At 38.1% G+C, this 21,937-nt stretch overlaps 1 protein-coding gene across 5 annotated transcripts in view; it reads left to right on the top strand.

Moving 5' to 3' along the window:
- The window catches only part of PPP3CA (protein phosphatase 3 catalytic subunit alpha), a 797,611-nt gene extending 778,248 nt beyond the window's left edge, over positions 1-19,363 (top strand). For 3 of the 5 annotated variants that reach the window (XM_053703487.1, XM_053703486.1, XM_053703488.1), the window contains 2 exons: positions 13,174-13,203; positions 17,484-19,363. In XM_053703487.1, the coding sequence (XP_053559462.1) occupies positions 13,174-13,203; positions 17,484-17,680 (227 nt within the window). In that variant the 3' untranslated portion in view covers positions 17,681-19,363. The remainder of the gene's footprint in view (positions 1-13,173; positions 13,204-17,483) is intronic. The other 2 variants (XM_053703489.1, XM_053703490.1) reach the window with 1 other exon arrangement.
- The last annotated feature ends 2,574 nt before the right edge of the window (positions 19,364-21,937 follow it).

The following is a 21,937-nucleotide window of genomic DNA, read 5'->3' as shown; positions in this document are numbered from 1 at the left end:
TAAGAGTGTGCATGTGTGTGCGCTTATTAGTCTATGGTAGAAGTGTTCGTTACTATGTATTTCAAATACTGCTGCCAGATGGCTAAATACATGTGCACGCTTCTCAGCTCACCTAAGCTTACTCTTTAACAAAGAATAAAAAAGAAAACTGCGGTAAATTGATAATTAAAGTAAATTGGAAAGATGTTTGAAATCTCATGTTTTATCCAATCCATTTGTTCAATTTTGACTTTACTGTCCCTTTAATGTGTTCCAATAATTTGTTATAGTACTACAGGGTAAAAAATTATATCAGAAATTGAGCTTTTAGGAAATAGCTCTTTTTGCTGATTAAAGTCTTTAGGCATATAAATGGGCTGCAAAAAACATTAAGGCCACCTTATCTCTCTGCCTTTACACAGTGACCAGTACTTAGAGCAATTAAAAAGGAAAATTGGTTTACCTATTTCTTCCACCCCCACTGACAAATTGATTGCTGCTTCCTGCATTTTGTTTTTATAGTATTTTTAAGTATTCATAGTTTATAGTTGGTGGTTTCTAACAGGCAAACACAGCTATTTTAAATGACAAAATACGGGAAAAAAGTATAAACAGTTTGATACACTTCAGCTGTTAAAACAGATACTTTGGAACACATAAGCTTTACATTTTTTGTTTAATATCCCTTCAATCATAGAACAAACCGAGGTTCTTAAAGTTATACCAAATTGTATGCCACTGTTAACAAATCTGATAAAATAAAGGCTATGGCTACATGGTAATGAAGCATTATAATCACATTTAACAAGGTACGCACCGCAGGAAGCTTGTCTTGGCTTATGACTGACAGTTCATTGTTGGTGATCTGAAATTTGACTTTTAAATATTACACCCGTTAAAATTAATTTTTCACCTTGCACCCATTGGCACAAGTTGAGCCAAGGTTTGATATTGTCCTTTCAAGTACAGGTCAGGCTTATTCCTTTTTTTTTTCACATTTAAATAATTTATTAAAAAGATATGGTAATACATCTACATATCTGAGACAAAATGTAAATTCAACATAAAAATCCATTAATCTGCAAAAAGTTGAATACAAATGTGTCCTATTGCTAGAGTACCCATGACCTCTGGAGGTGATGTTTCATTCTGTGGTCTTCGACTCAAATTCTTCTGAATATAGTTCACGGAATTATTATACTATAAGGCATGTTTCTTGGTGGTGCCCCAAATTTTTTTAGATTGGCCGAAGTGAAGTTAGGATAGTCTCTCCCGGATGAAGGGGGGGGGGGGGAGAGAAGGATATTCCTATTTTAACATAAATAGCTCAGTCATTGATTTGCTTGTGTTTACGTAATAACATCGCCATACACCAGCCTGCTAATGGTCCCTAAGTGCTTCAGTTTTCTCTTCCTAGAAAATTAAATTTAATAATTTAATAGTAATCATAAGCTTCTGTAAATAATTTATCTTTTTATATGAAAAAAAATGATTTCTAGGTAACCATTTGCCTTATTACATTTAGCTTTTGTTTGACAAGACTGTTGACCTTTCAAAAGATTTGCATTTATGTTTGTGTTCAGGGTATTAAAAAAAAAAAAAAAAAAAGGAACTGCGCTATCATATCTACGTTTTAGGTAACATACTAATACATTCTGGTTTATGTGCAACAACTCTAAGAAAATGTGCCGTTTGTGCTTTTAAAATGCTACGCTGACTGACAATAATTATGAATAAACCAACTGATTGTGGCTATTTTCATTGTCTTGAAATGCAGGTTTATTTATGTTTGAAATACGTCACCTTAACAAAAATAGGTTTTCAGGGCCCTAGTAAGAAAAAATAAAATTATTAAAGTTTCCTTCATATTAAAGGGACATTAAACTCAAAATCAGTTCCCCATGTAATGCTTAAAACATTTTTGTATCGCTTTCTTTTCCTGTAATTTAACAATGAAAATTACTAATACTGACACGCCTACATGCTATACAATGAATTCTAGATCAGCGCAGAAATCCCTAAACACCGTTAATGAGGCTTTACATGGGACTGCCAAACAATACACATGCTGACAAAATTACCTTAAAATATTGATGTTGTATGTTGATCTTTTGCATTGCAGTTATTATATCCTGATGAATTTAATGCCTCTTTAAGTTGCTTTTTTTAACCCATATTTATAGCCACATATTTCAGTGTAAAGTGAAAAACGCTAAAGTAGTTCTTCATTCATTATGACACTTCTATATTGAAATAACTATTAACATTTTTATTTCCAAGAGATTGTGATATGTCGTTGCAAGTTCTGCTGAATTTACATGCAAGTTATTTTTTATAGCAAACTTGAGTTGGGAAATTTATATTTTGATGCTTAAAAGTTTAAGTCAACATTGCAGCTAACATTGCTCTGGCAAATAAATACCTTCTCAGTTATTGTCTAAATCCATCAAATATCAAACACTGCACTCTTATCCTTCCCATCTCTTAGGGTTCATCTCAATAGTCATCTCCAGCAATACACTGCACTTTCATCCTTCCACTTCTTAGGGTTCATCTCATTAGTCATCTCCAGCAATACACTGCACTTTCATCCTTCCCACCTCTCTTAGGGTTTATCTCAATAGTCATCTCCAGCAATACACCACTTTCATCCTTCCACTTCTTAGGGTTCATCTCATTAGTCATCTCCAGCAATACACTGCACTTTCATCCTTCCCACCTCTCTTAGGGTTTATCTCAATAGTCATCTCCAGCAATACACTGCACTTTCATCCTTCCACTTCTTAGGGTTCATCTCATTAGTCATCTCCAGCAATACACTGCACTTTCATCCTTCCCACCTCTCTTAGGGTTTATCTCAATAGTCATCTCCAGCAATACACTGCACTCTTATCCTTTCCATCTCCTAGGGTTCATCTCAATAGTCATCTCTAGCAATACACTGCACTTTCATCCTTCCTACCTGTTAGGGTTTAGCTCATTAGTCATCTCCAGCAAATATTAAACACTGCACTTTTATCCTTCCCACCTCTGCTGGTTTGTCTCAATAGTCATCTCCAGCAAATATCAAACACTACACTCTTATCTTTCAACCTCTGAAGGTTCACCTCAGTAGACTTCTCTAGCAAATATAAAATACTGTTCTCTTTTCCTTCCTAAGATAGAGTCCACAGCTTCACTCCTTACTTTTGGGAAATAAAACACCTGGCCACTAGGAGGAGGCAAAGACACCCCAGTCAAAGGCTTAAATATCCCTCCCATTTCCTCATTATCCCAGTCATTCTTTGCCTTTCGTCATGTTAGGAGGTGGCAGAGAAGTGGCAGACAATTCGGAGAGTCCTGAAAAAGGGTATCTGCCTTTTGAGATAGGACTGGAGTTTTAAGTAGTCATGTCAACCTCTCAGTAAGAGTATTGATGAAAGTTAGATTCTGGAGATGCAGCAAAAGTTCCAGACTACTGCTAACAGCTCCTAAGCAATCAGTGTTGACGAGTTTCACTGCCTGCTTTCTCTCACTCAAGTCCAGAAGCGCTGCTATAAGACTGTGATACTTGAGAGGCTGTGTTCTGTTCCACAGCATGGATCCTGAATGTAAGATAGTTTAAATTTTTACACACAAAACGCTACAACAGGGTCACAGTGTGGCTCCTTTATACTTTGATAGGATCCAGGGTTAATATCCTCTCAAGGGGGTTTATTGAACAGTTGGGGTTAATTAATCAGTGTATTATTTACATGCTGCTTTGTGTGATGTTTTTTTCCTGGTCTGATGCACTGTGTGTTTTTGGCTGGAACAAACAGGTTCCACTTTTAAGTTTCACTTTCATTTTTGAAGGTGTTGCTCCGCTCCTATTACTTACTGTACTTGTAATAACAGGGGAAGTACTCAGAGGCGTAACTAGAAACAACAGGGCCCAGGTGCAAGAATCTAAGAAGGGGCCCCCCCATTGCCCCTCACCCCTCCAAAAAAAGGTGAATTTAATACATATTTTTTTTTTTACATTTAACACAGAAAAAAATGTGAATCAGATTACATGTCTGCAGTGACACTATTTAACCCCCCAGTACTGTATATAGTAGGTTAGTGACATAGTCTGTAATCTGCTGGTGAGATGGCTGGCCTGACCCTACCCGCCCAGTACTTTATAAAGTGACCACAGTAGTCAGTGACATGGTCCACCCCCCATACTGTATATACTGGTACTGTATAGTGACACTGTTTACCCCCTACCCCCCCATACTGTAGTAATAAGGTCTGTAATTTGCTGGTTCCACAAACATAAACAAACACACATACATGCATAAATACACACACAGTCACATACATACACACACATAAACACCAATGGGTAAAACAGAAACACTAACCCCTGTAGTCATGTCACACTCACATGATATCAGTGTAGGCAGTGGTAGGTTAAAGTTTTTTTTATTAAAAAAAAAATATATATATATACATTTTTTTTTTTTTTTTTTTTTAAGCTGGGCCCCCACCCTCAGGGGCCCAGTCGCACCTGCGACCTCTGCACCCCCTGTAGTTTCGCCCCTGGAAGTACTGTCCTGCACTCCATGTGACCGGGTGTGGTCTATGTTCATTTCCTCCATTCCGGCTAAGATTTGAACCTGAGGAGAGTGTTTTCTCTGTTAACTGTCTGGGTCTAGGAGGTAGTGAGTGCCCCAGCCATTGGGAGTATAAAGGTGCAGTTTTCTACAATAAAAAAACGTCCTTCTGTGGGTATAACCTGAGCTATGGAGGACTCTGACATGTTAGAAGATACTCCTTCTGTTCTAAATCATAGCTATTTATATTGTGAGGAGACTGTGGTTTTCCCGCCCACTCAATTATGTTCCACCATTATAAAGTCTAAGAAGGGAGGCAAGCCTGCTAAGGCTCTTAGTCCCTCTGAGCCGTCTACCTCTCAGGACTCAGCGTCCCGTGAGATTACTACCCTTGCTACATTATCTACTCTGCATGCAGTTCCCCGTAGGACATCTAATCCTCCATCCAGAGGGGGCCTTCTTCCTGCGGACTTTGCCGCGCAGTTACAAACGTCGGTGTCTGTGGCCCTCAGTGCATAACCTTGCTCTAACAAACACAAGAGAAAGGTTAAGCATAGCTCTCTTGACCCGGAGTCATCTAAATATTTATCGGATTTAGCCATTGTGTCCCAGTTATCCGATGATGAGTTAACCTCTGTAGCTTCAGAGGGTGAACTTTCTGGGTCGGAATCCTTAGCGTCTAAGCCTCCTGCTGCAGAGGAACCGCCCTTTAGATTTAAAATTGAGCACTTGCATTTTTTATTAAAGGAGGTTCTGTCTACGTTAGTTTCCAGAGGCCACGCTGCCTGAAGAACCTGTGATACCTAAATTAGACAGTTTACGAAGACAGGAAAATTCCTTTGACTTTTACTGTGCCGGTTAAGATGGCAAACATTATTAAGAACGCATGGGAAAGAATTGGTTCTTCCTTTTTCCCCTCGTCTACTTTTAAAAAGTTGTTCCCGGTCCCGGACTCTCAACTGGATTTGTGGGGCTCCATTCCTAAGGTGGATGGCGCTATCTCTACGCTTGCTAAACGTACTACTATACATCTTGAGGATAGTTCTTCGTTCAGAGAGTCGATGGATAAGAAAATGGAAACCTTTCTGCAGGATTTTTGTTTCAACCGGCGGCTGTGGTTGCCGGAGCGGCTACCTACTGGTGCGACTTTGTCGGAACTCATTGAGGTGGAGTCTCCTCTCGAGGATATTCAAGACAGAATTAAAGTCCTGAGAATTGCTAATTCTTTTATCCGTGATGCGAACATGCAAATTATTCACCTAAATGCGAAAGCCTCTGGCTTTGTGGTCCTAGCCCGCCGGGCGCTCTGATTGAAGTCTTGGTCTGCGAATATGACTTCTAAGTCCAGACTTCTTTCTCTTCCCTTCAAGGGAAAGATTTTATTTGGTCCAGGCCTGGACTCCATTATTTCTACGGTTACCGGAGGCAAGGGTGCCTTCCTACCGCACAATAAGAAGAACAAGTCTAAGTGACGACCATCTTCTAATTTTCGTTCTTTTCGTTCTGACAAATCCCAACGGCAACAATCCTCCTCCAAGTCAGAGCAACCCAAGAGTATTTGGAAGCCGGCTCAGTCCAGGAATAAATCCAAGCAGAATAAGAAGCCCGCCAAAAACAAATTGGCATGAAGGGGTGGCCCCCGATCTGGGATCAGATCGTGTAAGCGGCAGACTGTCTCTTTCTCCAACATTGGTGTGTCCGGTCCATGGTGTCATCCATTACTTGTGGGATATTCTCCTCCCCCACAGGGAAAGGCAAGGAGAGCACACAGCAAGAGCTGTCCATATAGTCCCTCCCAGGCTCCGCCCCCCCAGTCATTCTCCTTGCCGCTCTGAACAGCCTTTCTGGACAAACATTACCTATTGTGGCTCTCCCATTCGGACTAGCCACTGCTCCAAGGATTTTCACAAAGGTGCTCGGGTCCCTTCTAGCGGTTCTAAGACCCAGGGGCATTGCAGTGGCACCTTACTTGGACGACATCCTAATTCAAGCGTCGTCTCTTTCAAAGACAAAGGCTCACACAGACATTGTTCTAGCCTTTCTCAGATCTCACGGGTGGTAGGTGAACATAGAAAAAAGTTCCCCGTCTCCGTCAACAAGAGTCCCTTTCTTGGGAACAATAATAGATTCTTTAGAAATGAAGATTTTCCTGACAGATGTCAGAGAGTCAAAGCTTCTAAACGCTTGTCAAGTTCTTCACTCTGTTCTACGGCCTTCCATAGCTCAGTGCATGGAAGTAGTAGGGTTGATGGTTGCAGCAATGGACATAGTTCCTTTTGCGCGAATTCATCTAAGACCATTACAACTGTGCATGCTCAAACAGTGGAATGGGGACTATACAGACTTGTCTCCAGTGATTTAAGTAGATCAGAAGACCAGAGACTCACTCCGTTGGTGGCTGACTCAGGATCACCTGTCCCAGGGAATGAGCTTCCGCAGACCAGAGTGGGTCATTGTCACGACCGACGCCAGTCTATTAGGCTGGGGCGCGGTCTGGGATTCCCTGAAAGCTCAGGGTCTATGGTCTCGGGAAGAGTCTCTTCTCCCGATAAACATCCTGGAACTGAGAGCGATATTCAATGCTCTCCGGGCTGGGCCTCAACTAGCAAGGGCCAGATTCATAAGATTCCAATCAGACAACATGACGACTGTTGCTTACTTCAACCATCAGGGGGGAACAAGGAGTTCCCTGGCGATGAGAGAGGTGACCAAGATCATCAAATGGGCGGAGGATCACTCCTACCACCTGTCTGCGATCCACATCCCAGGAGTGGAAAACTGGGAGGCGGATTATCTGAGTCGTCAGACCTTTCATCCGGGGGAGTGGGAACTCCACCCGGAGGTGTTTGCCCAGTTGACCTAATTATGGGGCATTCCAGACATGGATCTGATGGCGTCTCATCAGAACTTCAAGGTTCCTTGCTACGGGTCCAGATCCAGGGATCCCAAGGCGACTCTAGTGGATGCATTAGTGGCGCCTTGGACTTTCAACCTAGCTTATGCGTTTCCACCGTTCCTTATCATTCCCAGGCTGGTAGCCAGGATCAAACAGGAGAAGGCCTCTGTGATTTTGATAGCTCCTGCGTGGCCACGCAGGACTTGGTATGCAGACCTGGTGAATATGTCATCGGCTCCACCATGGAAGCTACCTTTGAGACAGGATCTTCTAGTACAAGGTCCATTCGAACATCCAAATCTAGTTTCTCTCCAGCTGACTGCTTGGAAATTGAACGCTTGATTTTGTCTAAGCGTGGGTTTTCGGATTCTGTGATAGATACTCTGGTACAAGCCAGAAAACCTGTGACTAGAAAGATTACCATAAAATATGGGAAAGATATATCTGTTGGTGTGAATCCAAGGGATTCTCATGGAGTAAGATTAAAATTCCTAGGATCCTTTCCTTTCTCCAAGAAGGTTTGGATAAGGGATTATCAGCGAGTTCTCTAAAAGGACAGATTTCTGCTTTATCTGTCTTGTTACACAAACGACTGGCAGCTGTGCCAGATGTTCAAGCTTTTGTTCAGGCTTTGGTCAGGATCAAGCCTGTTTACAGACCCTTGACTCCTCCCTGGAGTCTAAATTTGGTTCTTTGAGTTCTTCAAGGGGTTCCGTTTGAACCCTTACATTCCATAGATATCAAGTTGTTATCTTGGAAAGTTCTGTTTTTGGTTGCTATTCTTCTGCTAGAAGAGTTTCTGAATTATCTGCTCTGCAGTGTAATCCGCCCTATCTGGTGTTCCATTCAGATAAGGTTGTTTTGCGTACTAAACCTGGTTTCCTTCCAAAGGTTGTTTCCAACAAGAATATTAACCAGGAAATAGTTGTGCCTTCTTTGTGTCCGAATCCAGTTTCAAAGAAGGAACGCTTGTTACACAATTTAGATGTAGTCCGTGCTTTAAAGTTCTATTTAGAAGCAACAAAGGATGTCAGACAAACGTCTTCTCTGTTTGTAGTTTATTCTGGCAAGAGGAGAGGTCAAAAAAGCTACTGCTACCTCTCTTTCCTTTTGGCTGAAAAGCATCATACGATTGGCTTACGAGACTGCCGGATGGCAGCCTCCTGAACGAATCACAGCTCACTCTACTAGGGCTGTGGCTTCCACATGGGCCTTCAAGAACGAGGCTTCTGTTGATCAGATATGTAAGGCAGCGATCTGGTCTTCTCTGCACACTTTGTCCAAATTCTACAAATTTGATACTTTTGCTTCTTCGGAGGCTATTTTTGGGAGAAAGGTTTTGCAAGCCGTGGTGCCTTCTGTTTAGGTAACCTGATTTGCGCCCTCCCTTCATCCGTGTCCTAAAGCTTTGGTATTGGTTCCCACAAGTAATGGATGACACCGTGGACCGGACACACCAATGTTGGAGAAAACAGAATTTATGCTTACCTGATAAATTACTTTCTCCAACGGTGTGTCCGGTCCACGGCCCGCCCTGGTTTTTTAATCAGGTTTGAAGAATTTCTTTCTCTATACACTACAGTCACCACGGCACACTATAGTTTCTCCTTTTTTTCTCCTAACCGTCGGTCGAATGACTGGGGGGGCGGAGCCTGGGAGGGACTATATGGACAGCTCTTGCTGTGTGCTCTCCTTGCCTTTCCCTGTGGGGGAGGAGAATATCCCACAAGTAATGGATGACACCGTGGACCGGACACACCGTTGGAGAAAGTAATTTATCAGGTAAGCATAAATTCTGTTTTTTTCAGACGCCTGGTTCAAGGATGTACAGGACCCGTGGCTTCAAATCTCATCCGCCAAAAGACAGATTCCTTCTCTCAAATCTGTCTACCAGACCAGAAAAGAGGGGTGCCTTTCTAGGGTGCATTCGGGATCTATCCTCCTTAGGAGTTGTTGGCCCGGTGCCTATCGAAGAAAGAGGTTTGGGGTTTTATTCAAACCTTTTTGTGGTCCCAAAGAAAGAGGGAATTTTCTGCCCAATTCTGGACCTAAAGTGCTTAAACAAATTTCTCAGTGTCCCTTCCTTCAAGATGGAGACGATAAGGCCCATCCTTCCTTTAATTCAGGAAGGCCAGTTTATGAACACTATAGATCTGAAGGAACCTTCATGTTCCAATCCACAGGGAACACTTTCAGTTCCTGAGGATTGCATTCCTGGACCAGCACTTCCAGTTCATTGTCCTTCTGTTTGGCCTAGCTACTGCTCCAAGAATCTTTACAAAGGTTCTGGGGGCTCTTCTAGCCATTGCCAGAACTCATGATATTGCAGTAGCCCCATACTTGGATGATATTCTGCTGCAAGCACCATCCTTTCGTCTTGCAGAAGAATTCTCTGAGTCCCTTCTCAGTCTTCTTCGATCACATGGATGGAAGATCAACTTGGAAAAGAGTTCTCTTATCCCAAGTACCAGGGTGGAATTTCTGGGTACTATAATAGACTCCATATCCATGAAGATATTTCTAACAGACCAGAGACGTGTCAAGCTAACTTCAGCATGTCTTGCTCTCCGGACCTCCTTGAGTCCCTCTGTGGCTCAGTGTATGGAGGTGATTGGTCTCATGGTGTCCTGCATGGACATCATTCCTTTTGCCAGGTTCCTTCTCAGACCTTTACAACTGTGCATTTTGAGGCAATTGAACTGCGATTATTCAGATCTGTCTCAACAGATTGTATTAGACAGCCGAGGGACATGCTTCTTAATGCCTATCCGGATGGGGAGCTGTTTAGGATGCCAGAAAGGTACTAGGGTTGTGGACTCAGGAGGAGTCCTCCCTCCCGATCAGTATTTTGGAACTACGGGCAATCTTCAAGGCCTTAAAGGTTTGACCACTTCTGGGTTCTTCCCAGTTTATCACATTCCAATCAGACAATATAACTTTGGTGGCTTACATCAACCATCAGAGGGGAAGGAGAAGTTCCTTGGCGATATAGGAAGTATCTCAGATTCTGGAGTGAGCAGAGGTCCACAGCTGTTCGCTGTCAGTGATCTACATTCCGGGCGTGGACAACTGTGAGGAGGATTTTCTCAGCAGGCGATCCTTCCATCCAGGGGAATGGTCTCTCCATCCCGAGGTGTTTGCCGAGATATGCATCAAGTGGGGGACACCGGAGATAGATCTCATGGCGTCCCGTCTCAATACCAAGCTACTCAGGTACAGTTCGAGGGATCCCCAAGCGGATCTAATAGATGCACTAGCAGTGTCTTGGAGGTTCAAACTCATTTATCTTTTTCCTCCATTACCGCTTCTTCCTTCAGTGGGGGCCCGCATCAAGCAGGAGTGCGGGTATCAGTAATCCTGATTGCTCCATCGTGGCCGTGAAGAACGTGGTTCGCGTATCTAGTAAGGATGTCCTCATCTCCTCCATGGAAGTTACCTTGTCGCAGAGACCTGCTGATACAAAGTCCATTTGTTCATCAAAATCTAGATTCTCTGAGGCTGACTGTGTGGAGATTTAACGCTTAGTCTTAGGCAAGAGAGGTTTCTCTGAGAGTGTCATTGATACTCTTATTCAAGCTTATAAACCAGTTACTCTGTGTATCTACCACAAGGTGTGGAGGACCTACTTATTCTGGTGTGAAGAGTGTGGTTTTTCCTGACACAGAGTTAAGGTTGCCAGGATCTTATCTTTTCTCCATGATGGGCTGAAAAAGGGCCTTTCTGCTAGTTCCCTGACGGGCAGATTTCGACCCTGTCGGTTTTATTGCACAAGAGACTGGCTGAGCTTCCAGACGTGCAGTTCTTTGTTAAGGCTCTGATTAGGATCAGACCTGTGTTTAGATCTGGGGCTCCTCCTTGGAGCCTAAATCTTGTTCTTCAGGTTTTGCAACAGGTTCAGTTTGAGCCTTTGCATTCTGTTGACATTAAATTATCTTGGAAGGTTCTCTTTTTATTGGCTATTGCCTCTGCGCACAGAGTTTCTGAGATCTCTGCTTTGCAATGTGAGCCCCCTTATCTGATTTTTCATGCAGATAAGGCAGTTTTACGTACTAAATTAGGTTTTCTTCCTATGGTTGTGTCAGATCGCAACATCAATCAGGAGATTGTGGTTCCTTCCTTGTGTCCTAATCCTTCATTGAAGGAACTCTTACTTCACAATTTGGATGTGGTTTGTGCCTTGAAATTCTATCTCCAGGCTACTAAGGAGTATAGACAATCTTCCTCTTTGTTGTCTATTCGGGGAAGCGTAAGGGGCAAACGGCTACTTTGACTTTCCTATCTTTTTGGTAAAGGAGTGTAATCAGCTTAGCTTACTAGACAGCGGGACATCACCCTTCTGAGAGGATAACAGCTCATTCCACTAGAGCAGTGGCTTCCTCTTGGGCCTTTAAGAACGAGGCCTCTATGTATTAGATTTGTAAGGCAGCATACTTTTTCAAAATTTTACAAGTTTGATGTTTTTGCTTCGGCTGAAGCAGCTTTTGGGAGAAAAGTTTTGCAGGCTGTGGTGCCCTCAGAATAGGGTCCGCCTCTTCCTTTTTTTTCCCTCCTGTTATTCATTCAGTGTCCTCTGGAGCTTGGGTATAGTTTTCCCAACAGTAAGGAATGAAGCCGTGGGCTCTCCCTATCTTAGGAAGGAAAACACAATTTATGCTTACCAGATAAATTCCTTTCCTTCCGTATAGGGAGAGTCCACAACCCCCGCCCGTTTTTTTTCTTGTCTATGGGTGGTCCCCTATTATTTATTTTATTCTTCAGGCACCATTTATACCCTAATGTTTCTCCTACTTTTCCTTGTTCCCTCAGCAGAATGACTGGGGTAATGAGGAAGTGGGAGGGATTTTCTAAGCCTTTGGCTGGGGTGTCTTTGCCGCATCCTGGTGGCCAGGTGTTGTATTTCCCAACAGTAAGGAATGAAGCAGTGGACTCTCCCTATCCGGAAGGAAAGGAGTTTATCTGGTAAACATAAATTATGTTTACCTTTCTACCTCTAAGGGTTCATCTTAGCAGTTATTTTCATCAAATATCAAACACAACACTAATCCTTCCCACCCATGAATGTTCCTCTCAATAGTCATCTCTAGCAAATATCAAACACTGCACTCTTATCCTTCCCACCTCTGAAGTTTACCTTAGTAGTCATCTCTAGCAAATATCAAACACTGCACTCTTATCCTTCCCACCTCTGCAGGTTCATATCAATAGTCATCTCCATCAGATATCAAACACTGCACTCTTATCCTTCTCACCTCTGAGGGTGCTTATCTCAATAGTCATCTTTTTCCAAAAATCCATTTTAGAAGCTCCTCTTACGAAAAATTAAAACAGAAGTTTTCTTAGGGTTTGTCGGTGCAAAAGAGATTTGAATATGATTTCTCATCACACATGCCTTGCATGTAAACGCTTCAGATTTATTAGTTACTATTATTTTTAAAATAGTCAAAAATGCATTTGTTTTCCTTATCAGTGTTTACAGGTAATTTCTAAAGCAAAACAGATTTAGTCTTCTTTAATATATACCTTTTATACATAGAACGTTTGAAAAACGAAAAAAGCTGCAAAACGAAAAATAGCCAAACTCAGCCTATTTTGTGTATAGCATCTGTGTTGTCTTCTGGGCAAGAATCCTACACTTACAGTAACATTAGTTCACCTGCTCCTTTGCTGCTCACTGACTTGTTCTTAAGAGTTTAAATCCTCATTTTTCTCATCCATTTTGCAACCCTTTCTTCTCTTTAGCTACTGTTGAGGCTATAGAGGCTGATGAAGGTAATTGGCAATTCCCCTTTCTGTTGTGTTTGCAGCAGATAAGGGCCCTGCTGGGTGTATTCATTTTGCTGTAGCTTGTAACAAGTGTGTGGGTGTTGGGCTAACAGTTGTGGCTAAGTATTAACCCAATGTGATTGTTTTAAGGGGGAATTGAAGGCAGGAACACACTATTCTTATCAATATAATAATTTGAAATATAATTTGTAGTTTATTAAGCCTACTGTAGTCAGCAGGTGTGAAAACAAACCTTTCAGAAACATATCACTTAATGGTTCAATCTGCGCTGACTTTTCAGCAGCATTTCATTTCATTTCAAATGAGAAATTAAAAGCAAAACAAAAAAAATAACAATTTATAGATATGTCCTCTCAAAGTCTGAAGTTTAAACTTTATTTGTGCTTACACTGTAGTTCAATTTGTAGCGCCGACGCTGTTAATATCAGTAAAAGGAAACTACTCAAATGCTGTTATCTTTATCCTAAAATATATTTTTTAGATTTATTGCTTTCTTCAAACTTGGTGTTTAATATATTTTAAAGCAAATTGTGCGATTATTATTCCCCTTTAAAATAATCTTTTCAGTTGTATTTTGCTCTTGCATTGTGAAAATAAGGTTTATGGTAAGATAATACTTTCTTAATATATGTTTATTTGGTTGGAAATCCTAAATATAATAACTGAAATTATGGATTCTCACAAGCAAGAGAAAATACAACTCATTTTAAATAGTAGCAATCTTGGCTGCTATTTATGTTGGAATTCTCTATTCCTATCAGCAAAATCTAATTTGCAGTGTGCATTGTTGTTGCCAGTTTGGCTGTTTTCTGTGATTTATGTGATTCTGTGTTGTGTACAGTATAATATTGATGTAAATTGCTAACACTTATTGGCCCAGTTTACTAAACGGCTGTAAATCAGGTGGAAAAAAAACGGTATAAAATATGTAGGCTATTGTGCCAAATACTACATATACACAGAAAATGTGTCTAGTTGCTCATATGTTTTATTGGTTTGCATGTTACACACCAGTGCCAAATATCAGCAGCTAATGCAAGTTATATTGTTTAAAGTATTTTTTGTGTAATTTGTAATTATATGCATATATTTACTTTTACATACAATCTATTATGTGCTGCAAAGTTGATTGTTATGTTATCTTTAACTTTTGATGTTAACTAAGGACCATACACAAATGTATATTACCGTACAAATTAGTTTATAAAAAATCAAGTACTTTGCATGCAGTCCCCTCTGACCCTGAAAAACCTGTATTTACCATTACAATCCATGCCACTTATCAATTTTGAGTAACCTGTTGTTTTTTTTAATTTATATATTTTTTGTTTGTTTTTGTGTTACCGCCGTATAGTCAATTGGAGCCATTGTCTGACCTGCTACATTAGCAAAATACCTTGCCAAATAATAATTTTTATTTTTTTATTTAAGCGATAGAAATCCAAGGGGTGCATTCCTTTTGTTTACATTCCTTTTTTAGAATTCTTTTTTTTTTTATTGTCAAATGTACGACCAACAACACATGACAATATTATAATTTGTTAATTTTTTTTCTAATTATTCAACATAAAATAATATTTCAATTGGATTCTATACTTCATCCCTTTTTTATTTTACAAATATTTGGATGTAGGTTTTTGATAATGTGACATTTTATTAATTACACTTGAAGTTGGTTTTCGTTTATTTTTTTTAACCTTTTTTCACGTTGTTTTTTGTTCCTATACGTTAAAGGAAGCTTCCCTATTGTCTTTGCTTTTCTATCACCCCTTTCCCTCATGTGCTTCGTAACCTGACTAAACAACGTGTGATCTGTACAGTTAACATAAGATGTATGAAAAAATGCCTTCATTTTTATTGTCATTGATCATAAGTTTTTTTACAGGAATTCATCTCAAGTATATAGTCTGGTATACTTTAGCTGAAGTGATTTGATAAATATGTCATTTGTGTTAACTTTCGCTTCTGTTTTTTCAACCCTCAAAGAATTCCAGACAGAGTGCAATTTAGGAATAATTAAAGGGATGGTTCTGGTGAACAATGATACAAAGCTATACATCTCTAGCATGGTTTTTTTTCCCAAGAAACACTGCATAGCACATTGTTTTTCTTTATCCTTTTTCTTTATTTAAAAAAGCACCTTTTTGCATACTGTCAATCTCTAAGTTAACCCCTTTCTTTAAAAAATAAGTGCACTTTTAGTAAGAAAAGTATTCCACATTCTTATAATATGATAATCCCTTAAATCCATAGTATAGATTCAATAAGGTTTAGTCTGCAGTAAAAGCCACTGCAAAAGAGGTGGTCAACTATGGATAACAGAAATCGTAATAATTTGGCTGCCTCAGCATATAATGTGAAGGGAAAGGGGAAAGGTAGTGTATACCTCTTCATTAATGGAAGATTTAAGACGTATCATTCAAAACACCTGACAGTTTATTCATTTTGAGTTTTGAGAAATTGTCTTTATTGTTTTGTAATTTGTCAGAGTTCATATGAATGAATTGCAATAGCAATTTTAAACCCTTTATTTACTACCTTCCCCCTTTTTTATTGGCATTTTGTGTGTGGGCTGTTGTCAGTCATATTTGTTCTCCTGTTTTCAAGTATCTAGAAACATTACATTATTCACTAGAATTCCTCTTTATGGAATTATTGTTTATATGTCTATGTTAAGTCTATATACAAGTAACTATATTATATATACCAAAAGCAACTTAACATTATAGAAAGGTTAAAAATGAAATGTGCATGAGCACATTTGAATTATAATTTTTGCAATATACTCTCATCAGAAATAAAGGTTTTAGTAAAAGTTAAACCTGTTTTTCTGCGGCATAAACACATATCCTGTGAGGGCCTGTGCACCAGTATTTAAACACTATGCCTGCTTACTGTGTTGGCTGTGGTGTGTATTGCTTCTGAAGACATAATTTGTGTCATGCAAGCCACTATTTAAATACTGGTGCACAGGCCTTCACAGGATATGTGGGTATGCCACTGAAAAACAGTAATCACTTTAATTCTATGCATGTGTGCTAATGAAAGTACATTTAAAAAAAATGCTTATTTCAAATTGAAATGTACCCTTGCACATTTCATTATCCCTTTAAATAGCATTTACCGCATAACCACCATTTTGCTATGTACAGCATATAATGATTTGTAGAAATGCTACAGAGATATTGCACATTATTAGATGTGAAAATAATTGTATGGCTGGTGACCAGAGAAACCTAGGCCTTTGGTTTAAGCAGGTTATTTTCATCCCATAACTGTATGCACATCAGGACACTAGACTTTTATTGCATACTGTTCATAATCTCAGATTCTCCTGATTTGAAGTAAGTGCATTTCTGTTGCAGACTTGCTAAAGTATTATGTTATGGGTAGCATGGTAAATAACACTTCATGTTTTCCTGTGGGTAATATGTTTTGGACAGAATATGATACACCAGATGCATTATAATTACGTTAAACTCTCACATAATATATATTTTATTTGTAATCTGTAGTTTTTAAACAATCAAAAATGTACCTTCTTATGTTTTTAGATTACAATAATTATAACCTTGCATGCTCATGGTTCATTTATAAGTTTATTCACTTGCTCAAGCATAATTCATTTTATTTATTTTTTACACTTGTAATAACTCGTTAGGCTATACAGTAAATATATTATCAACTATTTGTAGATGACCATTATTTTTCACTCTATTTCCTGATAGTAGTAAACTGAAAATAAAATGGTGGAGTAGTTTATAAACATTAAACCAGAGAGTCTCATAACGTCTCTAAGATATATCACTATATACTGCACTAGTTAGAGAAGATTACAATGTTTATCAATAGTGTTAATAAGGAGCATATAGTTATGGCATAAGATTATAAATAATACGATTATGATAATGCATTTTGTGGTGTTAAGGGAAACACCAGCACTGGACACATTTTCATCTACTATATTTAAAAGATAGATAGATAGATAGATAGATAGATAGATAGATAGATAGATAGATAGATAGAATGAATTAAACATTAATTTAAAGAGATCACTTTTTTGTTGGTTTGTAAAGATTGCTTTTACTTTTAAAATATACACTTCCCTTTCACACTTGTATTTTTTTGTTTTTTTGTTTCTATGTGGGGGGGAGGTTTGTTTGTTTTTGGGGTTTTTTTTTGTTTGTTTATAAAGTGCTACTGCCATAAAGCAATATAATACTCTGCTAATGATCTTTCTTTTACATTTGACATGTTTTATTTAGCTATCAAAGGATTCTCACCTCAGCATAAGATCACTAGCTTTGAGGAAGCCAAAGGGTTAGATCGCATTAATGAGAGAATGCCACCCCGTCGAGATGCTCTGCCTTCGGATGCCAACCTTAACTCCATCAACAAGGCTATTTCTTCAGAGACCAACGGCACTGACAGTAATGGCAGCAACAGCAGCAATATTCAGTGACCACTTCCTGTTCATTCATTAATACTTTTGTAGCTGCAAGGCATGATGGAACTGCTGCATATCAGCAACTGGGTGTTCTTGATTTGGGTAAATGCTACTTACTCTTGGGGTGTTATTGAATTATTCAGTTTACAATGTCATCCAAAAAAAGAGAGAGTCACATTTATTTTAGTGAAGGCCGTTGCCTCATAAGGATATGTCTATACTTGCTTGTAGAAAACAATAAAAAAAAATCACTGATATATATTTAAAAATTAAAAGAATAAGAATATTTTCCAACTGTATTGGGAATCTAGTTAAATTACAGAAAGGCCTTCTATGGGTTACTGAACATACAGTATATATTTGTCTAATTTCTTACTAATTATTGTATGTTTACAATTGCAGCACTAAACACAAATATACATTAAAACATTTTTAACAATGTACAAACTAAACTAAGGACTATTTATTGATAATGTTTTGCTACTCTCATCAGATATTGGCTGATCCTTTTCTGTCGGAGGCTCCTGTAACAATAGTTAAGCAATGCATTTCAGGCCTCTCCAGCAGAAGGTTGTTTCTTTTTTTTTCATTTTTTTTTTCTTAAATATGGCAGTCTTAATGCTATCTGTGTTGAGGCAATGTCTTTAATACGTTGCTTTAGCACTGTCGGGGATATACGGTAAAGAGTAAGAATGTTGAAAATTTGTTAAAGATGCCAAAAAAAGGAAAGTTTAATTTTGTACAGATTATGCTTACCTCAGGTTACTTTAGTGTGCTTGAATGCCCTTCTTATTATAGAACACATAGCTTACTTCTTTGGTAGTGAACTTTTTTTTTTCTTTTCAAAGCAAAACTGGAATAATGATAACCATTATATATATATTTTTTTGCTGTTATATCTAAGGTTTTTTGGTAAATAAAGTATTGGTTGTGGCTTGCTGAATTTTAATATTTATGAGTGGTGCATTTTTAAGTATAGTGAACAAGACACCATATTAAGTGCAGTGAAAAGCATCTATATTCTGTAAAAATCTGCCTATGCATGTTTTATAAGACAAAATGGCTGTAAAGGCCTGTTTGGGACTGTATTGCGCTTAGTGGTTGGACTTATACTGGAAATGTATGTATACCGGCATACTTTATATTCTCTAAATCGCTTAATGCCTTTGAAATTTTGTAATCAAAACAAAAAGAAAAAGCTTTGAAAAAAATCTAAAGAGGGGAAGAAGAATATTCGTAATGTTTTTTTAACATAACGCTTGTCAGTGCACATATATATGGTTAGCATGTTTAGCAAACCTTGTGAAATTTAAAATAAGTTTTGTGGTTACATGTGAAACTCTTAAGTGCATGATAGCTGTTAGTGTCATAAGTTTGGTCATTCTGTTTCTTTATGTCATGTGCCACAAATGTGTAAATTTTTCACTTCTTTTCCCTTTGTAATATGAGTTACGGGTTATTAATGACTCCTTCTGACAACATCAAAAAGTTAATGAATAAAAAAAAAATTAGAAGTCCATTGATTTTTATTTTCTAACAATTGTTTAAGTGCCCAAGTAATTCACTACAGCCTAAAGCCTTGCCTTTGTAATTTGACTTCTCAAATGTTGGCAATCGAAGCATGCACTTGTAACATTGAAAAAAAAAAAAAGCATTTTATATTACTACTCAATAAAATGTGCATGAACTTAAGCAGCATTCTGCTTCCTGGTCTTTCTATTACAAACCATTATTTTGTTACATAAAACCGTGACAACATTGCAAATATAATTGAAATAAATCAGAATCCAAATTAATGTTGCACACATATCTGTATGCAGTGCTGTGGGAATGTCCCTTTTATACACTGATTTTATTTTTCATGATATATATAGATTTATTTCTTTTTAGTTTTGCACGTATTTTTGTTTCCAGTTTATACGTTACAGAATAATATGTTTCCATGCTATTAGTTTGGCTACTTTGTTTTGTGTTTATTTTTATTTATTTATTTTTTTATCTTTTGCTTTCGCCTTTAAAGAGTTGCTATAAAAATATTTTGTGGTTTCTATGTTTTAGTTTAGTTGATTTAAATATTACACAATAACGATAGTTAACTATAAATCCATCACTATGAATTTTTTTTACTTTTAAATAAATCTCTTCTCATAAAAGAAATATAATACATTTTACGGGGATTTTTTAATTTATTTTACATAACGTAAGTTGCAATTGTTAATAGTCATAATTCAAACAAACATACAAACGTATATAAAGACCGTTATATGTCAAAATCATAATCCACAAAACTTTTTTCTATATCCTACTGATTTTGGCATATTTACCAATTCTGAAACATATTAGTCAGGACTGTTTTAAGGAATATGAAACCCAAAAATGTTATTTTGTGGTTCGTACAGAGCATACCATTTAAAAAAAAGTTTCCCATTTACTTCTTTCCCATGGTACTCTGTGTTGAAGAGATTCCTAAGTAGGCATCTGGATCACTACATGGCAGGAAATAGTGCTGCAATCTAGTGCTCTTGCTAATGTATAAACTTCTTGTAAAACTGCTGCCATATAGTGCTTCAGAAATGGGCCGGCTCCAAACCTTTTGTCCTTGCTTTTCAACAAGAGATACGAAGAGAAAAAGGAAAAATTGATAAGAGAAATAAAATAGAAAGTTGTTTAAAATTGCATGCTCTATTTGAATCAATAAAGACGAATTTGGGGTTTTATATCCCTTTCATTTTCATAATTTTATGTTTTTAGTATATGTTAGCATACTGTATGTTTTGTTTATCCATTCAATTTGAAAAGATCCTTTTCATGTTTCTTTTTTAATTGCGTTTAATCTAAATGTATGAGGCCATTACATTATTTAGTAACGGTTACTTATGTCACACATTTCTATTGTGTCAGAGGCAATATACTGCATCTATATAATTGTTTATTATAGGACCAAACCAACACAATTCTTGATGGATGCTGGATAGCAGTATAATTTGTACAATCTGATGTTACATAGTTTATTTTTTTCAGCATCAGATAATTAAAGGGTTATAGGTACGTTTTCAAATAAGTATTTTGTGAATGTGAAATGTAATGTAGTAATTTACCTCATGTTCTATCATGACAGTACATAAAGCTAGGTTACATCTTATGCAGGTTGCTTAAGAATGTCTACATCCACAGGAGGAATGCAGAAAGTTCTACAGCGTCTTCTGTGCCGTTCCAGCCTCAGTATCATATTTCTGTCTTTTGAGAATGACCTTTGACCTCTCTACAGATTTTTGCTGCAGGCCCTTTTTTCCAGTTTTGCCAAGTACTATGATCATTGGGTACTCACAGTACTAAGAATACAGCATTCATTTGAACTTACGGGTCTCATTATCACAATGTCACATTGCACTTGCATTGGCCATTACTGAATGTCTACCTTTACTCTTGTACAACCTTTACTCCTGTGACAGCAGCTTTCAATCTTAAAGAGGTTTTACCTGGCAGTCCAAGATAGCTGCTTCTGATAGAAAACAGGAGAATGAGATTCAAAGCATGAGAACATCTAGCATTGCTAATAGTTTAAAGTGAAAACAATTCAAATAGTACTGCAGCTAGTGCAGTTACACTTGTGTTTGCTCCTGGCTTTGTGTAAACTTTTTTATTTTAAATAGGTTTTTAAGTTGAATTTTATTTTTTTTAATTCAGCTTGTTCTGTATTTTGATAACAAACCACCAGCATAATATGGCAAAAGACATCAGCAAATTCTTTAGAGGTAAAATAATTAGACACTGCAATGAAATTAACACTTTGTTTCCCCACCTTCTTTCTAACAATGCATAATACATTTAACTGAACATATAAAGTGTTAATAAACATTCTCAAATACAATTTTATCTACAAAGAATATACTATAAAATGTCAAGGAATACGAATAGCACTTCACTGAGTATTATGTTGCTCTTTATTTGTTACTCCTGTACACTGAGAAATATAAGAAATGCCCCAGGTGAAATACATATTTCTCAATGTAAATGTTCCTTTTCTTCAGCTGCATTCCACAGCTGCATCCATTACTTTTGGGAAATTAAAACCTGGCCACCAGGAGGAGGCAAAGACACCCCAGCCAAAGGCTTAAATACTCCTCCCACTTCCTTCATTCCCCAGTCATTCTTTGCCTTTCGTACCAGGAGGTTGGCAGAGAAGTGTCAGAATTTATTTTGTCTCTTATGGAGGGTAGTACTCTTCGACATGGGACAGGAGATTTAAGTAATCCTCTCAGTCTCTCAATG

Source organism: Bombina bombina, chromosome 2, assembly GCF_027579735.1.
Source record: "Bombina bombina isolate aBomBom1 chromosome 2, aBomBom1.pri, whole genome shotgun sequence".
Lineage (NCBI taxonomy): Eukaryota > Metazoa > Chordata > Amphibia > Anura > Bombinatoridae > Bombina > Bombina bombina.
This window is presented reverse-complemented; position numbering and strand designations above follow the sequence as displayed.